Source organism: Chlamydotis macqueenii, chromosome 4, assembly GCF_036417535.1.
Source record: "Chlamydotis macqueenii isolate bChlMac1 chromosome 4, bChlMac1.mat, whole genome shotgun sequence".
In the NCBI taxonomy this organism is placed as follows: Eukaryota; Metazoa; Chordata; class Aves; order Otidiformes; family Otididae; genus Chlamydotis; species Chlamydotis macqueenii.
This window is the reverse complement of record NC_141559.1, coordinates 22,003,922-22,018,488: the sequence shown is the minus strand read 5'-3', so window position 1 is coordinate 22,018,488 and position 14,567 is coordinate 22,003,922. Positions and strand designations below refer to the sequence as shown.

At 42.2% G+C, this 14,567-nt stretch overlaps 1 protein-coding gene across 1 annotated transcript in view; it reads right to left on the bottom strand.

Moving 5' to 3' along the window:
- Window positions 1-2,412: 2,412 nt before the first annotated feature.
- Window positions 2,413-14,567, bottom strand: part of ADGRL3 (adhesion G protein-coupled receptor L3) — a 553,885-nt gene continuing 541,730 nt past the window's right edge. The window contains exon 23 of the mRNA XM_086746193.1: window positions 2,413-5,252. Within this exon, the coding sequence (XP_086602319.1) occupies window positions 4,444-5,252 (809 nt within the window). The 3' untranslated portion in view covers window positions 2,413-4,443. The remainder of the gene's footprint in view (window positions 5,253-14,567) is intronic.

The following is a 14,567-nucleotide window of genomic DNA, read 5'->3' as shown; positions in this document are numbered from 1 at the left end:
TAACACAGTCCTACGCAAATTAGGAGGAGTGAGGGGAAAAAGGGGATTCACAACTTGCAAAGTATCCCATGATGATTTCCAGGAAAATGCAAGACACAGAGCCTTGCACTTTTCCTTACCTCTCTTCCTGCTTGAAAGCAAGGCTTTCCAAAAGGAGACCTCAAGCAAGGGATCAACATTGACAATCCTCAGTCCAAACATGCCCAGCAACCTATGCCACCCTAAGGTGGTCCTATGTTTCAGAAAGGGAGGGTATATGTATCAGGGGGATGTTTTCATCAGACCAAGCACTGCCTGTTTGCCTCTATTTTGTTTGGTTTTCATTGAAAGTGGTATGCTTATTGCAGTTGAATGATAAAGCTTTAATCTTCTCCCTATAAGGCAAGTCTGTTGTGGGGTGGGTTTTTTTTGTTTGTTAAACAAAGCTCTAAAAATGAAGATCCCTCCAGTACAGAGCTGACTATCCCCTTCAACCCAGCTTGCAAAGTTATGTGCCCCGAGCATAGGTACGGATTTAATACCATAATCACTACTGCCTCTTCATTAAGCTGTTAATTTTCTCACATCTCTGCCTTGGCTCGACATTAAGAAATGCCTTAGAAGTTTGGTAGCTCTCTCTCCTACCCCAGAAGTATTTCAGGCACCAAGGACTTAACTTTGACATGAGTTTTGCATGCTGCAGTCTGCACGTAAGACACTACTACATTGCCAATTGCACAAGAATTGTATCCACTGAGCTACTTATCAACAAGCAGAAACTTTCACCATGCCCATAATAAACTATCTGACACAATAAAAGCTTGTTTTCTATGGGAAAAAAAAATTACAAAAATAATCCCCATCCTGCCCCCACCCCCCAACTAAATTACAGTCTTAAAACCATTTTTGGCTTAATATAAATAAGAATATCTATTTCCCCTCTGTTTTGTGATCCAGCTGTTTCCAAAGCTATAAGAAGGACAAACAGTGAATCCTGTGGTGCCAGAACAGCCTGGGGACAGAAAAAATCAGCTTGAAAATAAATAGCTTTTTTTTTTTTTTCAATCAAAGAAATTTTTTCAATCAAAGAATTTCTTCAGTCAAAGAAATTTTTTTCAATCAATTCATAAATTGGCTGGCAGAGAGAAGCTTGAATGAGAAGGGATGGAGAAGAGGGGAAAAAGCAGCCTGTGCACTGATAAATCCAAAATACGCAAAAAGGCTAAGGAAGAAGGACCATTCAGAGTAAAGAGAGTCAAAGATTTTTCAGTAAGACACAATCACCACACAGCAAATTGTGTTTGTCTTTGCACAGTTTCATGCACACTGGTAAATGCCGTGTTGATCACCTGCCTCCCATTTTATCATGACAATATTTGCTATGGTGTATCTCACCCTCTGCATGGATTTAATCCTGCCATACCCTTGGAAAACTAATTTTTTTTTAGTTTAATACAGTAAAAGAGTTTTTACTTTCTCCAAAATAAGAGGTACTTCAAGTATTTCAAGCCTCAGCAGCCTCCATTGGGCTGCCACATGGATTAGTATAAACACGTGGGTCTGAAATGATTGCTTTGCCTGCATGCATAGGTCTACCATGCACTACCCAGCTCCATCACTTCTGGCATGGAAAACGAAAGGAAACAGGAAGGCAGCATCAAGAGCAAGAGCATGACTCAGTGGGACAGTGGCTGTTTTGCAATGAAGACAGGTGATTCTGAATCTCCCAATGGGAAACGCTTCCTTGCCGAAACCTAAACCCACAAGAGGCAAAGCTGTGCTTAGTGCTTGGTAAGAAATGCAGTTTCTCTCCCAATATGTTTTGACCTGAGTGCCTGGCTATAGGAACAACTCAGGCGACTCAAACCAGACTCTTTTGTAGGCCACACATACCACCAAATACCAATACCCCTTGGTTCTCCCCTCTGACAAGCCCCTGCTGAGCAGCACCAAGTAGCATCACTCCATGCAAGGACAACCTCGGGATGGATCGGAGCTGCTTTACTGCTGCATTTATCTTCCAGCACTGGGAATATCTTGTCTAACACAGCCATCACCCACCTGCTTCAAATCTTTTGTTTTTTACCCAGCTTGACAGGAGTTGGATCAAGGCATCTTGGATGGAGGCACCACCAGACCCCAAAGCCCAAGGCACAGGAGGGCATTGTGAAAAATCACCTAGCAAAAAATCGGTACCAAGCATGTCCAGAGGTGGTTATTTTCACTGTCAACATTTCTAGTCTGTTTTGTGGCTTTCTATATCCTGACAATGACTCCTAATTGCTCCCAAGGGATTTGAACAGGAAGGCTGGGCTGGAAGAGAATGGCATAGTGCCAGCAGCAAATGGGCAGTGGCGGAACAGGAAGTGGGATGTGGCCCAGGACAGCGATAGTACACCTGGAGCAAGAAAATAAAGAGACAGCAAACAACTGAGGAGGCCTAACGGGGACGTGTTTTACTCTTTGACATGCTACCAGCAGTTTGTAATCTCAGAAGAACCAAAATAAAAAAAAAAAATTAAAAAATTAAATCATTACAATGATTAAAAGGTACGACACATGAAATACTGTACTCAAATCATCCGCGTGTTGTCGGCTAGTTTATACACTAGGCACAAAACAGACCTACAATCACCCTCAACAAATGTTGACCAGTGTTGTTCTTGTCCCTAAAAAAGTACTGCTAGCCTGATATTTCTAGTCAGCCATAGCTGTTTAACATTTGTGCTAAAATTGCTTAGCTTAGACATCCTTTCTTTGGCATTGCTCACCCATGCCATAAAGGAGACTCGTACTGAAGACAGTAGTGGAGAGAGGAACAACAACAATAAAAAAAGAGAGATTAATCGTAGAGTACATACATACAGTATCTTCTAAATCGTGATCAGTTGTTTATTGGTTGGCAAACAAGCTTCACTTTTACAACAAATATTAGTAATGAGGTCATTCAACTGTTGAGATCGTACAAAATGGATCATAAATTAAAAAAAAAAAAAAAGAAAATAAGAAAACTCCGTGCTGCTAATTCATCTCCAGAAAGCCTATGTGACTTAAAAATCCTGTCAAATAAATAAATGTCCTGCTAGGAAAAATAATGCACGGAATAATTTTTTTTTAAAATCACTGCAAAGTACTTTAGATCACTATGCATCAATCAATTTTCTTCTTAACCACTGCAGTACAAGTGCCTAAACCACAGGTCAGATGAAGCTGTTAAGGCCCTTTGCTCCTCCAGGGAAGTGGCTGTCTCCTGTTGAAGCCCAGCTATGAATATAAAAAAACCTCTCAGCTCTTAGTTGTGATCCTACTGCCTGGCTGAGGGGCTGCTCACCAAACATGTCTCGCAGGATTAATGTCACGATTGGTTGCGCACTGTCAATGGGAGAGTTTGCCCTGCTCTACTCTGCCAAAAGGTCTGCCAGCAATACGCTGGCTGAAGAAAGGTGTACAGCGAGGAAATAAAAAGATTGCCTTGACTGAAAAGAATTAGTGATGGCATTACTAAAAATAGTCCTTAGAAAGTGATATTGGCTTTTTTTTTTTTTTGCCCAGTGAGACTTTTTTGCTGGGATGAGGAAGGGACGTAGGGGAGGGGCTGTGGAAAAGGCAAAAGAAAATTAAAAAAAAAAAAAAGGGAGGAGTTATGAAAAACCTTGCTCCTACTGGTAGACAAACTTACAAGACCAGCACAACAGAAAAAAGTTCTTTTTTTTTTTTTTTTTTTCCCACTACATTAACAGGGACGCAAGTTCTGGAGGAACAGAAAGCAGACTATATGTGCAATGCTAGTATCTGTACATTACATAGAAATTGTTCATTTATCTTTTTCTGCAATTAGTTTTTATCATCCGTTAATACAGCAAAACATAAAATACGCCTTTAGCACAGAATTCTAGGATTCCCTTCCATCTCATTAAATTTGCTTTTGTTTTCTTTGTTCCCAAATTGTGAGTGACCAAAACCCATGATGTGATTTGGATTGGTAAGAAAGAGTTTTGCTAGCTTGTTTTTGTGCAGCGCTCCCATCTAGATGTGTCATTACTACTAGTTTCAAATGCACTTTTTTTGCCTTTTATTAATTTTTTTTCTTTTTTTCTTTTTTTTTTTCCTTCTTAATTCGGGTCCTCGGTATTAAGAGCAACACAGCATCAAGGATTGTTTAAACAAACACGGCATAACTTGAGAAGGCCACAAAGTGTGCCGTTATCTATCTCTTTCATTAACATAATGAAGTCTGTCTGGAAGGAAGGAGGATGGGGGGAGAAGAGAGGGGGGCAGCAGTTACTGTCCTCTCTGGGCCAGCCTAAAAATTCCAGTAAAAAAAGTCCAAGAGTTTCCTTTCGAACAGCATGAAGATTTAGGAGTACACACAATATTACCACTGTTTGGATTAACTCAGACCAGTAAACCGAGCATTATGGAGGGGCTTTTTGTTGTGTCTCTGCTTAATTTTTGCTGAATCCTCTATAGACTAGTGACCAAGTGAGCAGGTCCTTTTGCATTGCCGTCCGGGGGGGTTCCCTCTTTGTTTGGTGGGACTATAAAACCGTCGCTGCTGCCTCGACCTAGCTGGTAGTATGTGTGTAGCTGATGGACGTGGTTCCTAGAGCCGAGGTTGGGCATGCTTTTGTAGTAAACATCGTCAGCGTCACTGCCGCCGCCGCTTTTGGCCAGTGGGGGATCGGTCTGGGTGCTGGCAGCAACACTTTCTGTCATGGGCATGCCGGCCAGCGTGGGCATACTGGTGTAGAGAGAATCCCTGTTGGGCGACTGGAGGTCGTCCGTGTGCTCGTTGGTCAGCAAAGGGAAAAAGCTCTCGCTGTTGTCTTGTGGGATGCGCCGCCGGCTGTAGAGGTGGGGCTGGTGGTTGTCCGTTGAGTACACCCGGGCGGGCAGCAGTGGTGCATCTGACTCCTCATGGATGAGCTCCAGGCCCAGGCTCTCCTCGTGGGAGAAGGAAGTGGCATCATCCAGCACAATGGCGTCATCCTCACTTCTGCCACCGACGCTGTTGACGAGTTTGTTCATCAGGTTGCGATTCTGCTCACTGGAGCGCTCATGGTTGTTCAGGTAGGAAGGGATGTAGTTGGAGGTGAGTTCCTTCAGGATCTTTTTCTCGAGGGCGTTCTCGGTGTGGTTGTACCCGCGGTCAAGGATTTGCACGCAGTTGCTGAGGTACTCGCTGCTGGCGATGCTGTAGCTGTTGCCGTGATTACCATTCAGTGGTAGAGTATCCGTGACACTTGTATCCCTGGCATTGTTCAGAAGCCCCTCTGAAAAACATTACACAAGAGAGGGTGACTTGTACAAACAGGACACTCACACAGGATGTGCACACTCAGACCCCTGTCCTAGGCTGCCATGGCTGCTGGGGCTTGGCAACAAGGAGAGCATTGCAGCCAAAATAGGAGAGCGCAGCTCCAGCTAATGGGCTTAAGGTCTTCCCACCGAATAAAATGGAAAGTGCCGTCAAGTATGTGACTTGATGTGGCAATAGCTGGCGGGATGGAATAACCTCTCGTGGCTGGTACCTCCCACGGTGCTTTGCTCTACATATTCCTGGGGGAGCTGAGAAATAGGTGACCTATTGCTGGGCTGGTTCCAACTGCCCTGGCTCCAGACACTTTGGAGGAAAGGGGCAATTTCCCCCCGGCTGAGGGAAAAGTATTTGCAGCTCAGGTTAATAATTATCCAAACTTTGTTTAGGAGTGTATCCTTCCTGGATGAAAAATATAAATCCACTCTCTGCTTTTGCTTGGCAGGCTGCCAGGGGAAGGGCATAAGGCCTGAGTGGTAGGATTTGGGAATGAGCAAGGTGGAGGCACAAAGTGCTTCCTGGCCCAGGCTTTTTTGAAACAAGGCTAAATGCCCTACCTCTCCCAGCACAAGGGCATGGCCAAAATTACTTACTCCACACTGGCCAGGTGGGGATTTTCTAATACAATCGATGTTGGAGGCAGCTGTTACGGGGTCTTGCAAAGTCTTTAAAAATAGCTCCCATTTCACTTACAAAGTTAAAGCAAGAGGGTTCAGTGGAAGGTACAGCAAGTACCATTATCACCATCATCGTATGGTGGGTTTGGGGGAGCCTGCAAGAAGTAATGGGGTCTCGGGATGCCACCCAACTAATTGTCTATCACATCTCCTTAGGTGTCTCAATATTGTCAACGTAAGGCTGAAGCTTGGCTCTTTCCCAACACGCTATAGGAGATGGTGGGGAAGTGCTTTGAGAACAATGCAGAAAAAGTGGGCAAGGGAGGAGAAAATCAGGCCAAGCAGTTAAGCCACAACGCTTCCTTTTTTTTGGGATTACTGGCCTCCTTGGAAGGAGTGCAAGTGTGGGGATGCATGAAATAACATATTGACCTTTCAGCTAAGGGCTTTAGGAATTGCCAAAAAACGACAAGCAGCTCCCAAAAAGCTGCAGTGGATTAGAGGAGCCATTAGCTGACAATTTCAGATGAACAGTTGGTCATACCATGTTTGGTACATGGCATGTGTACCTTCTGAAAATACAGGATTCAGTCTATATCTGTGATGGAGTAGTTGCTGCATGTCAAGGGCTGGAAAGTGCTACTGCAGGCTTTCTTATTAATTTTGAGTGAAATGTCCCGAATGCGTTGGTCACCTTTTAGGTTTTTGAAGCTTAAGGGTGCTGCTGTATCCTGGGTTTCCCAACAAATGAGGGAGCTATGCCAAAAAATCAACTAGCCATCACAGACAGAGCAAAGCCGTTGATTTTCACAGTGGAAGCTCTCCAACTGAGTCATGATGCTTGGGGAGAAATGAAAAGTGAGCATTTTGGGGGGAGGACCGTATGTAATGGGTGACGGGTTCAACAGCATCTGTCTGATGGTCACGTTGAGCAACATATGCATTGAGGTGCTGAGCGTTGCGCTTCTGCTGACAATGCATAGAGACGAGGTTTGGTGGGGAAATAAAACGGAGGCATTGCAAGTGAGAACAGAGTGGGGTCTGCAGTGAAACACACCATATAAAAATGCCATGACCTCGCAAATAAAAATGTGAAATTAAAAAAAATCATATGCACAGTTATATTAGAAACTATGCTGAGTAAACAATACCACAAAAATGAGAAATAAACAAAGAAAGCATCATCTAATCTCTTCTATATATATATGTACACATACATATGTATACACACACACACAGGCATACATGTATATATACATATACATAGTCATATTCTTTTGAGTTCAAAACTGTGAGATGAATTTCCTTTATTAATGACATCATCTATATGTGATGCAATAAAAGTGAACTAAAAAAAAATTACATTTGATATGCAATGTTTAGCTTTACTCCCATACTTGTCTCTCTGTAGGGCTCTAAACGACAGCATGAAGAAAAGGAAAGAAAAAACAGCAAGTAAGCTTACAGCGACAGTAGGAGAAACATGAGTAAAAAGCAAACTGATGATATGCAGAAAAGAGAGTTAACGGAAATAATTTCCACTGCTCAGAATACATGAATTTGTTACATGGTTTATTTCAGGTTAAAAATATTGACATTTTAGACAGAAAAATTATTTTATGCACAATATTCAATAGACTACATTTTCATTTAAAAAATATCACATTTAAAATGTTTTCCAATGCCATTATAAAATGTTCAGCATGCAATACAAATCAACAAAGAATGACTGGAAATTTAAGTAAGTCTAAAGCTGGTAACAGTCATGCTTGAAAAGACAGGCACTGTCAATGTCACTTCCAAAGTCTTAAAATGAATGGCTTTACTTACTGTTATAATACTTTACTTACTGTTATAATAACACCTGGCAGTTCAAACTGAAATCCGTTTCCTTGCTAAAAATGTTTTGCTGTCCGTTCTTTGCAACAGTCCTTTCTAAGAGTATGACTTTGCTCATCAAGGGGCTGCTAGCATTTTACAAACTTTGGTAAGTTTGCACATTTTTTGACTGAACGCATGGCAAACTACATGGACTTTGCAAAAAAAATGTAAGAAGAGGAATGGTAGTTTGAATAATGGCATTGTTAAATGAAGCTATTGAGAAGAAAGGGTTAAAACAAGAAGAGTCAGAGATGAAGATGAAGAGCCAGTGATAACTCTCAGCTTCCCACTTTGCAATGGTCTGTGGCATGCTGGGGTTTAACCAGTGCTCATTAACAAGACTGTTGCCTTCTCTTAAAATTAGCTCTTACAAAACCAGTTAGGTCATTTTGAGAAACTCCTGTGCCTGTGAGACTGAGCAAGCGCACGTCCATCAGCTGCTAACGGTGGTGAGCACTCGACACATGCTACGGGGTGCCAGACCCCTCACCTACCATCTCTTCCTTTCTCTACGCTCTGTGTCCCATCAAGGAATCTCTTTTGCGACCAAGAAACAGGACTTTGGCCTTTTAGGGTCTGACTCTCTGCCTCTTTCAAGGTTTTTTTTAGGGCTCCCAGCCCCTTGTGAGTCTCTACCACAGATAGGGTAGCTTTGGCTTGAGCAGAGATGATATTTTAAAACATGTAGAGGGGCAAAGGAAGGGGTGGATTGGATCAGGCCCCAGGTTTCTTATAGCATCCTGTCAATGGCCAGAAGTGGTGGATGAAGGTGCAAAAAAAGTAATAGCCTTAGTGATGTGGAATGAGTTAGTTGGATGATGTTAGCTAGGAATGCCCTTACTGCATGCCGATCCCAGCCAAGGCACACCCACAGATGGTGACAGTGTCTACTTTTACAACATACTATCACCGCTTTACTGTGCCTGCTGGTGCAGCACCCTTAAATCCTAAAAAACCATAGAAGCCATTAGGCCTGGATGGTTTTGCTAACCTTTGCTTCTGCTGCATGATCTCTTAATATTCACCGTTTGTAATCATCCAGGGAGAGTAACCAGTTTGAAAAGCAATAGCTATACCAGTTCTATGGTCATTAATTAACTTTCAGCCTCCTGAAAAGAATGGGTTGGGTTCTGCTCCCTCTAAAGGCGATGGCAAACTCCAGAGGCTTAAATGAGATTAGTACTGTTCCTACTCTCTTCATCTCCCACAGATGAAGCCTGAGTAGGCTTCTCAGTTATCCATCTGGCTGCATTGCAATGAATAGCATTTGCAAACCAATTACACTATTTTTTGTGGAATAAAATGCTGTTAGTTCAGGTAACTGTATCAGAATATAGTCTTAAAGATTAGAAGAACACAAGACTATTAAAATGCACGTAAAACTTTTTGTCACATTTCCACACAAATTGCTTGGGTTCAGTTGATGAGACACCCAGACCTGAACATCAGGACTTCTCTTAAGCCAAACGCTGACCCAGCATTATCTGCTGCCACTTGATTTAAAAGTCCCCCTAACCTCAATGTTATCATGCAAGAAACTATACAGAACATTAAAGCTCATTTTGACATTTGCAGTACACTGAAGTTCTTAAAATTTAGAGTGTTTCATGTCAGTCACCCTTTTTAAAAAAGTCAGTGGAAGCAAATTTATTGCACTAGCATAGCTTAGGAAATTAATAAACAGTAAAAAGGTCAAAAGGTCAAACACATGTGCTTTCCTTGTGCTTTGAATGAAAATACCCTAGTGATACAGTTCATCATCTATTTCTATTGTAAACAGTATGTTGCCGTATAGTACAAAGGGGGTTTTCCTGCTTGCATTATAACCATCATTATTTTCCCTTCCTTAGAGATCCTTTACTGGAAAGGAACACTTTCATTTAGAATGTAGAGCTGACAGAGTGCTGACATACAGGTGCTTGAATGCAGCATTACTCTGTAACAATTCAGCCACCTTGCAAGCAAGCCAAAAAAAAAAAAAAAAACCAACCAAAAAATCCCATGGAAGTGGCAGAGCAAGATGGAGCCACCAACAGACAGGAGCCGGCAGAGCTCCACACTCCCCAGCTCCTCCTCAGGGCCTGCTTAAACGCATCTGACTCTCCCTCATGGAAGCATCGGACATCAGCTTACACACATAGTCCCTTCCCACAGGAAGGGCAGAGCAGAGACAAACACGTAGGTGACAAAAGACTGATTTCTACAGCAGAAATCTTCATTTACTACAACTGACTCTACCTTTTTTTTTTTTTTCAAAATGAGGATATGCAAGAGCTTCTAGTTTCCTTATACCTTTTTCTATTTTTTTTTCCCTTTCTAATAGCACATACAAAATGTATTAGTGTAAATGGCAAAAAATTTCTTACAATATCTAAGATCTGCTCTTTGCAGCTGACCTATGCTCCTCACTTCAGCTGTCATTTTTCTTAGAGATTAAGGACAGTTTTGCTTTATTTTGCATTCTTTTTCTTGCACAAGCCACTGTACCACTGACCACATTTCTCTATGCCATTTCAAATGAGAGCAGCTTTGGGGGCAAAGGCCATTTTAGCTTCACTTACCTTCAAAGGTGTTCCTGTTTCAGAAATGAATGGTTTAACAAGGAAATGTGCAGACAACAAAGAGAGGAATGGATACGTCTGGCAAAATACACACACAAGACAAAACCAATACAAAAGTAAGGAGACTGAAAAAAAAATATATCAAAATCAAAACCACTATGAATGCTTTGAGTAGAACTGACAAGGGACTCTCAAAATGAATTTGATCATTCATGGAAAAAAAGCCTCTGTAAAATGGAAAGATGCATTGAAATGAAAGAAAGGGGAGGGGATCATTGTCTAATGCCCAGTTCCAAAAAAAAAACAAAGTGTGTGTGCATGGGGAGGAAAAAAAAAAGAAAAAGAAGAAAAAAAAAGAGAAAGAAATGGGCTAAAATAAGCCACAGAAAATTGAATTCTCACTAGAAAAATTAGAGAGAAACTCCAGCACACCTTGTGCGTTGTACATGCTGACAGAAGGGTTGTTATAGACCGCCGATTCCCCAAGCAATGTATTATAAGGGTTGTTAGTGCCATGAGGACGAAGCAGAGCATTGGTTATAAGATGATTAGCCATGGCTCCTGGAGCAGCCCAATAGAAAGACAGAGAAAAAAAAAAACAAAACAAAACATAAAAAGGTCAATCAGGCAAACATGGTAATAAAAAAAAGGGAAAAAGAACATTCAGAATGACAACAGTTGAAATAGTCCTGATTACAAGCAGCTAGCTAATTAGACTCAGAAAACTGTATGCCACTAAAGCAGAACAGATGTTACTGACGATGCACAAATCCAAACCAATGCAAAAGAAAATGTATCAGAAAGCAGATAGGCTACATTTATGGTGGTTCCTTAGTCGCCTGGAGTGTAAGCATGGCTATGCCCACATGCTTGCTACAAAGAAAGAAAGGAAGATGGCAACCTACACAATGTGGGGGGGGGGAACTCTCCAGAAAGTGCCAAATGAATTAAAATAAAAAAAAAATATATATAATGACTAACAGAAAACAGCACATTCAACTCCCACTATGGGCTAGGATCTCTTTTACTGGTCCTTTGCAACACATCTAAAATTTAAAAAAAGCAGAATTAAAAAGAAGAAATGGAGAATGCGGCCTCTCCAAAGGCTCTCAGCACTTATCAGAGAGTAGCTGTTTCTCATGTCTAAGAGGGCGAGTTTAACTTCAGCAACAGCTCTGTTACCACTGTCAAGCACATCCACAGTCACTCGAATCCACCCTTGAAGGTGAGAGTATTGTGGCTCCATTAGGAGCAAGAGTGGCCACTGAGATATACGTTTCAAGGCTCTCTGTTTGCCCTACAAACACCTTGTTTCCCTGCTGCCAGACCTCTTTACTGTCATTTCCAAGCACTCAGTCAGCAGTTGTCCTCCTGCTTTGGTCTGTCCCTTGGAGTTGCAGCCTCTGGACTTGTGCTTCTCAGGATCATCATGGTTTGGCAGGTGGCTGCCAAGACTTATCTTGATTCCTACCACAGCCATCAACTCATGAAGCAAAACCTTTTTAGCTGACCTTCAGGACCAAAAAACCCATTAAGCCTGTACACTGAATCTCCTCTGGGATCTAAAGAGATGACCTACTCAAAAACTTGAGCCCAGGGCCATTCCCACTGTCATCGGTAGGAATACTCAAAGACACATCATGGTTTTCACATCCAGTGCTAAATTGTTAAGACAAAACCTTTCCACTAGGAAAGTAAATCTTTGGTGGGGTAACTAGAGCTAGTCAGGACAGGGCTGTCAGAGTGCTCTGATTACGTGGCTGTCACCAACATCTGATAGTCTCAACCCAAACAAGCAACCAAAAAGCCAATCCTCAAACCCAGCAACCCTGGCAGGGATGCCTTCATCAATGGCCGGGTTGTGGAGACCCCATTTGCCTCTTTTAGGGATGGAGATGGCCCCGTGGCATGGCAGAGGCAGTCTTTGCGAGGCATGTGGAGTGCTGGATACAATCTCTTCTCTGCAACTCATTACTTGATTTTTCTTTTCTTTCCTTTTCTTTCTTTTTTTTTTTTTGGATGGAGTTGCTGAGGATATATAAGCCCCAATGGCTTCTGGCTGTACAAATCCCCTTAGTGGTGAACTCTCTGAAAGCTCACACTGACTAATTCTTTTTAGAAAAGCAAAAAATGGCCAAACCTAAGGCTAGGTGGAAGCCTCCAGAGCTGCCTCCTGTGGTGCTTGTGTGCTGGCCTGGCTCCATTTCCCAGGACGGAGTTTCTCCATGTCTGCGCAGGTAAAGGAGAACAGATCGCACTCTTGCCTCTCCCTCACCTTCCCTCAGCTCTTCCCAGCCTCAGGTGTATGGCATTAACGGATCACTTTATTGGTCTTTTGAGCATAGGACAAAGTAGAAGGCGGCACTATATGGGGGCTGCATGCCAGGGAGGCTCCTTGACACATGCAGCTGGAAAAAAAAAAGACTTATTTTCTCTCACCTGATATTTTTGGCTATGCTGATGGAAAGCAAGATGAACTGCTATATTTGGAAATAAGGAAACAAAGCTGTCTCCTGTAAGAAAACATTATATGAATGCTTAACTAAGCAACCTTGAATATAACTAACAGGTAAATGAGTAAATTCTTTCTTTCTGGTAATGTATTTTCCATTAATCTCATGTACATCTGGCATGAGGGACTGTAGGAGCCACTTCTCTTCTTGCACTAGTTCTATACCAGCATGAGTACTAAGTTCCTTAAAATTGCTTCTGCTTTTATCCCACTTTTAATCAAGCCGAGCCATAAAAGATTCACTAAGGGACTCACTTTTATACAGGTAATGGGAATGTCCAGAGTTAATGCCAGCCACAATTCAGAAGTGATATAATCCTCCCATTTGAGATTTAACTCAATCTCCAACTTGGTCCCTATGAGATTTGATACAGAGAAGAATATACTCGCCACGTGGTTTTGAATGCTCTAGCATGAGGCATCTTTAAACGGCAACTGCCAGAAAGAGCATCTCACTCGATACATCCCTGGTTTGATCTTGTCTAGCGATCCCTTACAGGTGGAAACAAGACAGGTGGATCCTGTCACAGCTGGGCAGGTTGAGCTATTTTGCATGGAGGTTGCTCTCGCTGTGTGACAAGAGAGGAGAAAGGACCAATCTGTGTCAGCATGTAATGGTTTGCTTGCCTGTGTTCACCAGGATGGTGGGCTCTGAAGCGAGCTAAATTCATGCAGGCTTGGCTCCTTCAGGCTGTTACAAACTAGATAGTTTCTAGCAACTTTTAATGTAGATAGGTGATTCTGACTATAAACTTGGCAAAAAGTTGAAAATACAGAATAAGTAATTTTTTCTCTCTTGGACATGTAGAAGAGGAGCCTTGGTACAACAAAACAGCCACCCATTCTTGCATGCAGCTACTAAGCAAAAATACTACATCTACTGCCTTCTCCCTTGGTTGTTGAGGGCATTAAGATTTTTTAATTTACTGACCAAAATGCCGCTTTTGATGGCAATGCTGAGTAATTCTCCTGATGCAAATCCAAACAAAACATACTACTAACATGTTCAACTATCTTTCGGTACTTTCAGAAATCCAACTGGGCCCTAAGCACTCTGCAGCAGGTTCCCATCACAGTAGGCTGGCCATGGCAAACTTCACTCTCTCTGCGGGTCACAGTAAATGTAACCTTTGCCACCTTAAAACCAGAATCATATTCTGTAACCTTATATTCATTAGTTTTGACTCTTGTTTCTCTCTAACTGCTTACAGCTGCAACACTCCCAGTCTCAAAGGATGCTGAGAAAGGACTGCATTCAGGCTCCAAAAAGTCTACAGTTAAAGCTTTAGATAAAACAATAATACACCAAACAAATTGCCACTATTGTGTTTCTCTTTCTCAGGACAGAGAAAGGTAACACAAGCCATACATTTAAATAGCATCTGCCTTTTTCATAATACTTTATCATTGCTACAGCAACAAACAAGGCTATTAGGAAGAGCAGATTAGGTCTGCAGATGAAGCATGACCAGAAGGAGCAGGTAGACTACCAAACTATAAGCTCGTTTGCATGAAAATGCCCTTGGTAATAAACAGCCAACAAAAACCCAATAAAGCAAGTATGGGATCAAAGCAGCATGCTCTCTCAAAATACCACGAGAGAAAGCAAAGAGGCTTATTCTGCAGCCCTGCATGCGGGTACGCAGCAAAGGCCGGGTACTGGGGCTGTGACTGCAAAGGTCAATGCATGTCTGGGGACC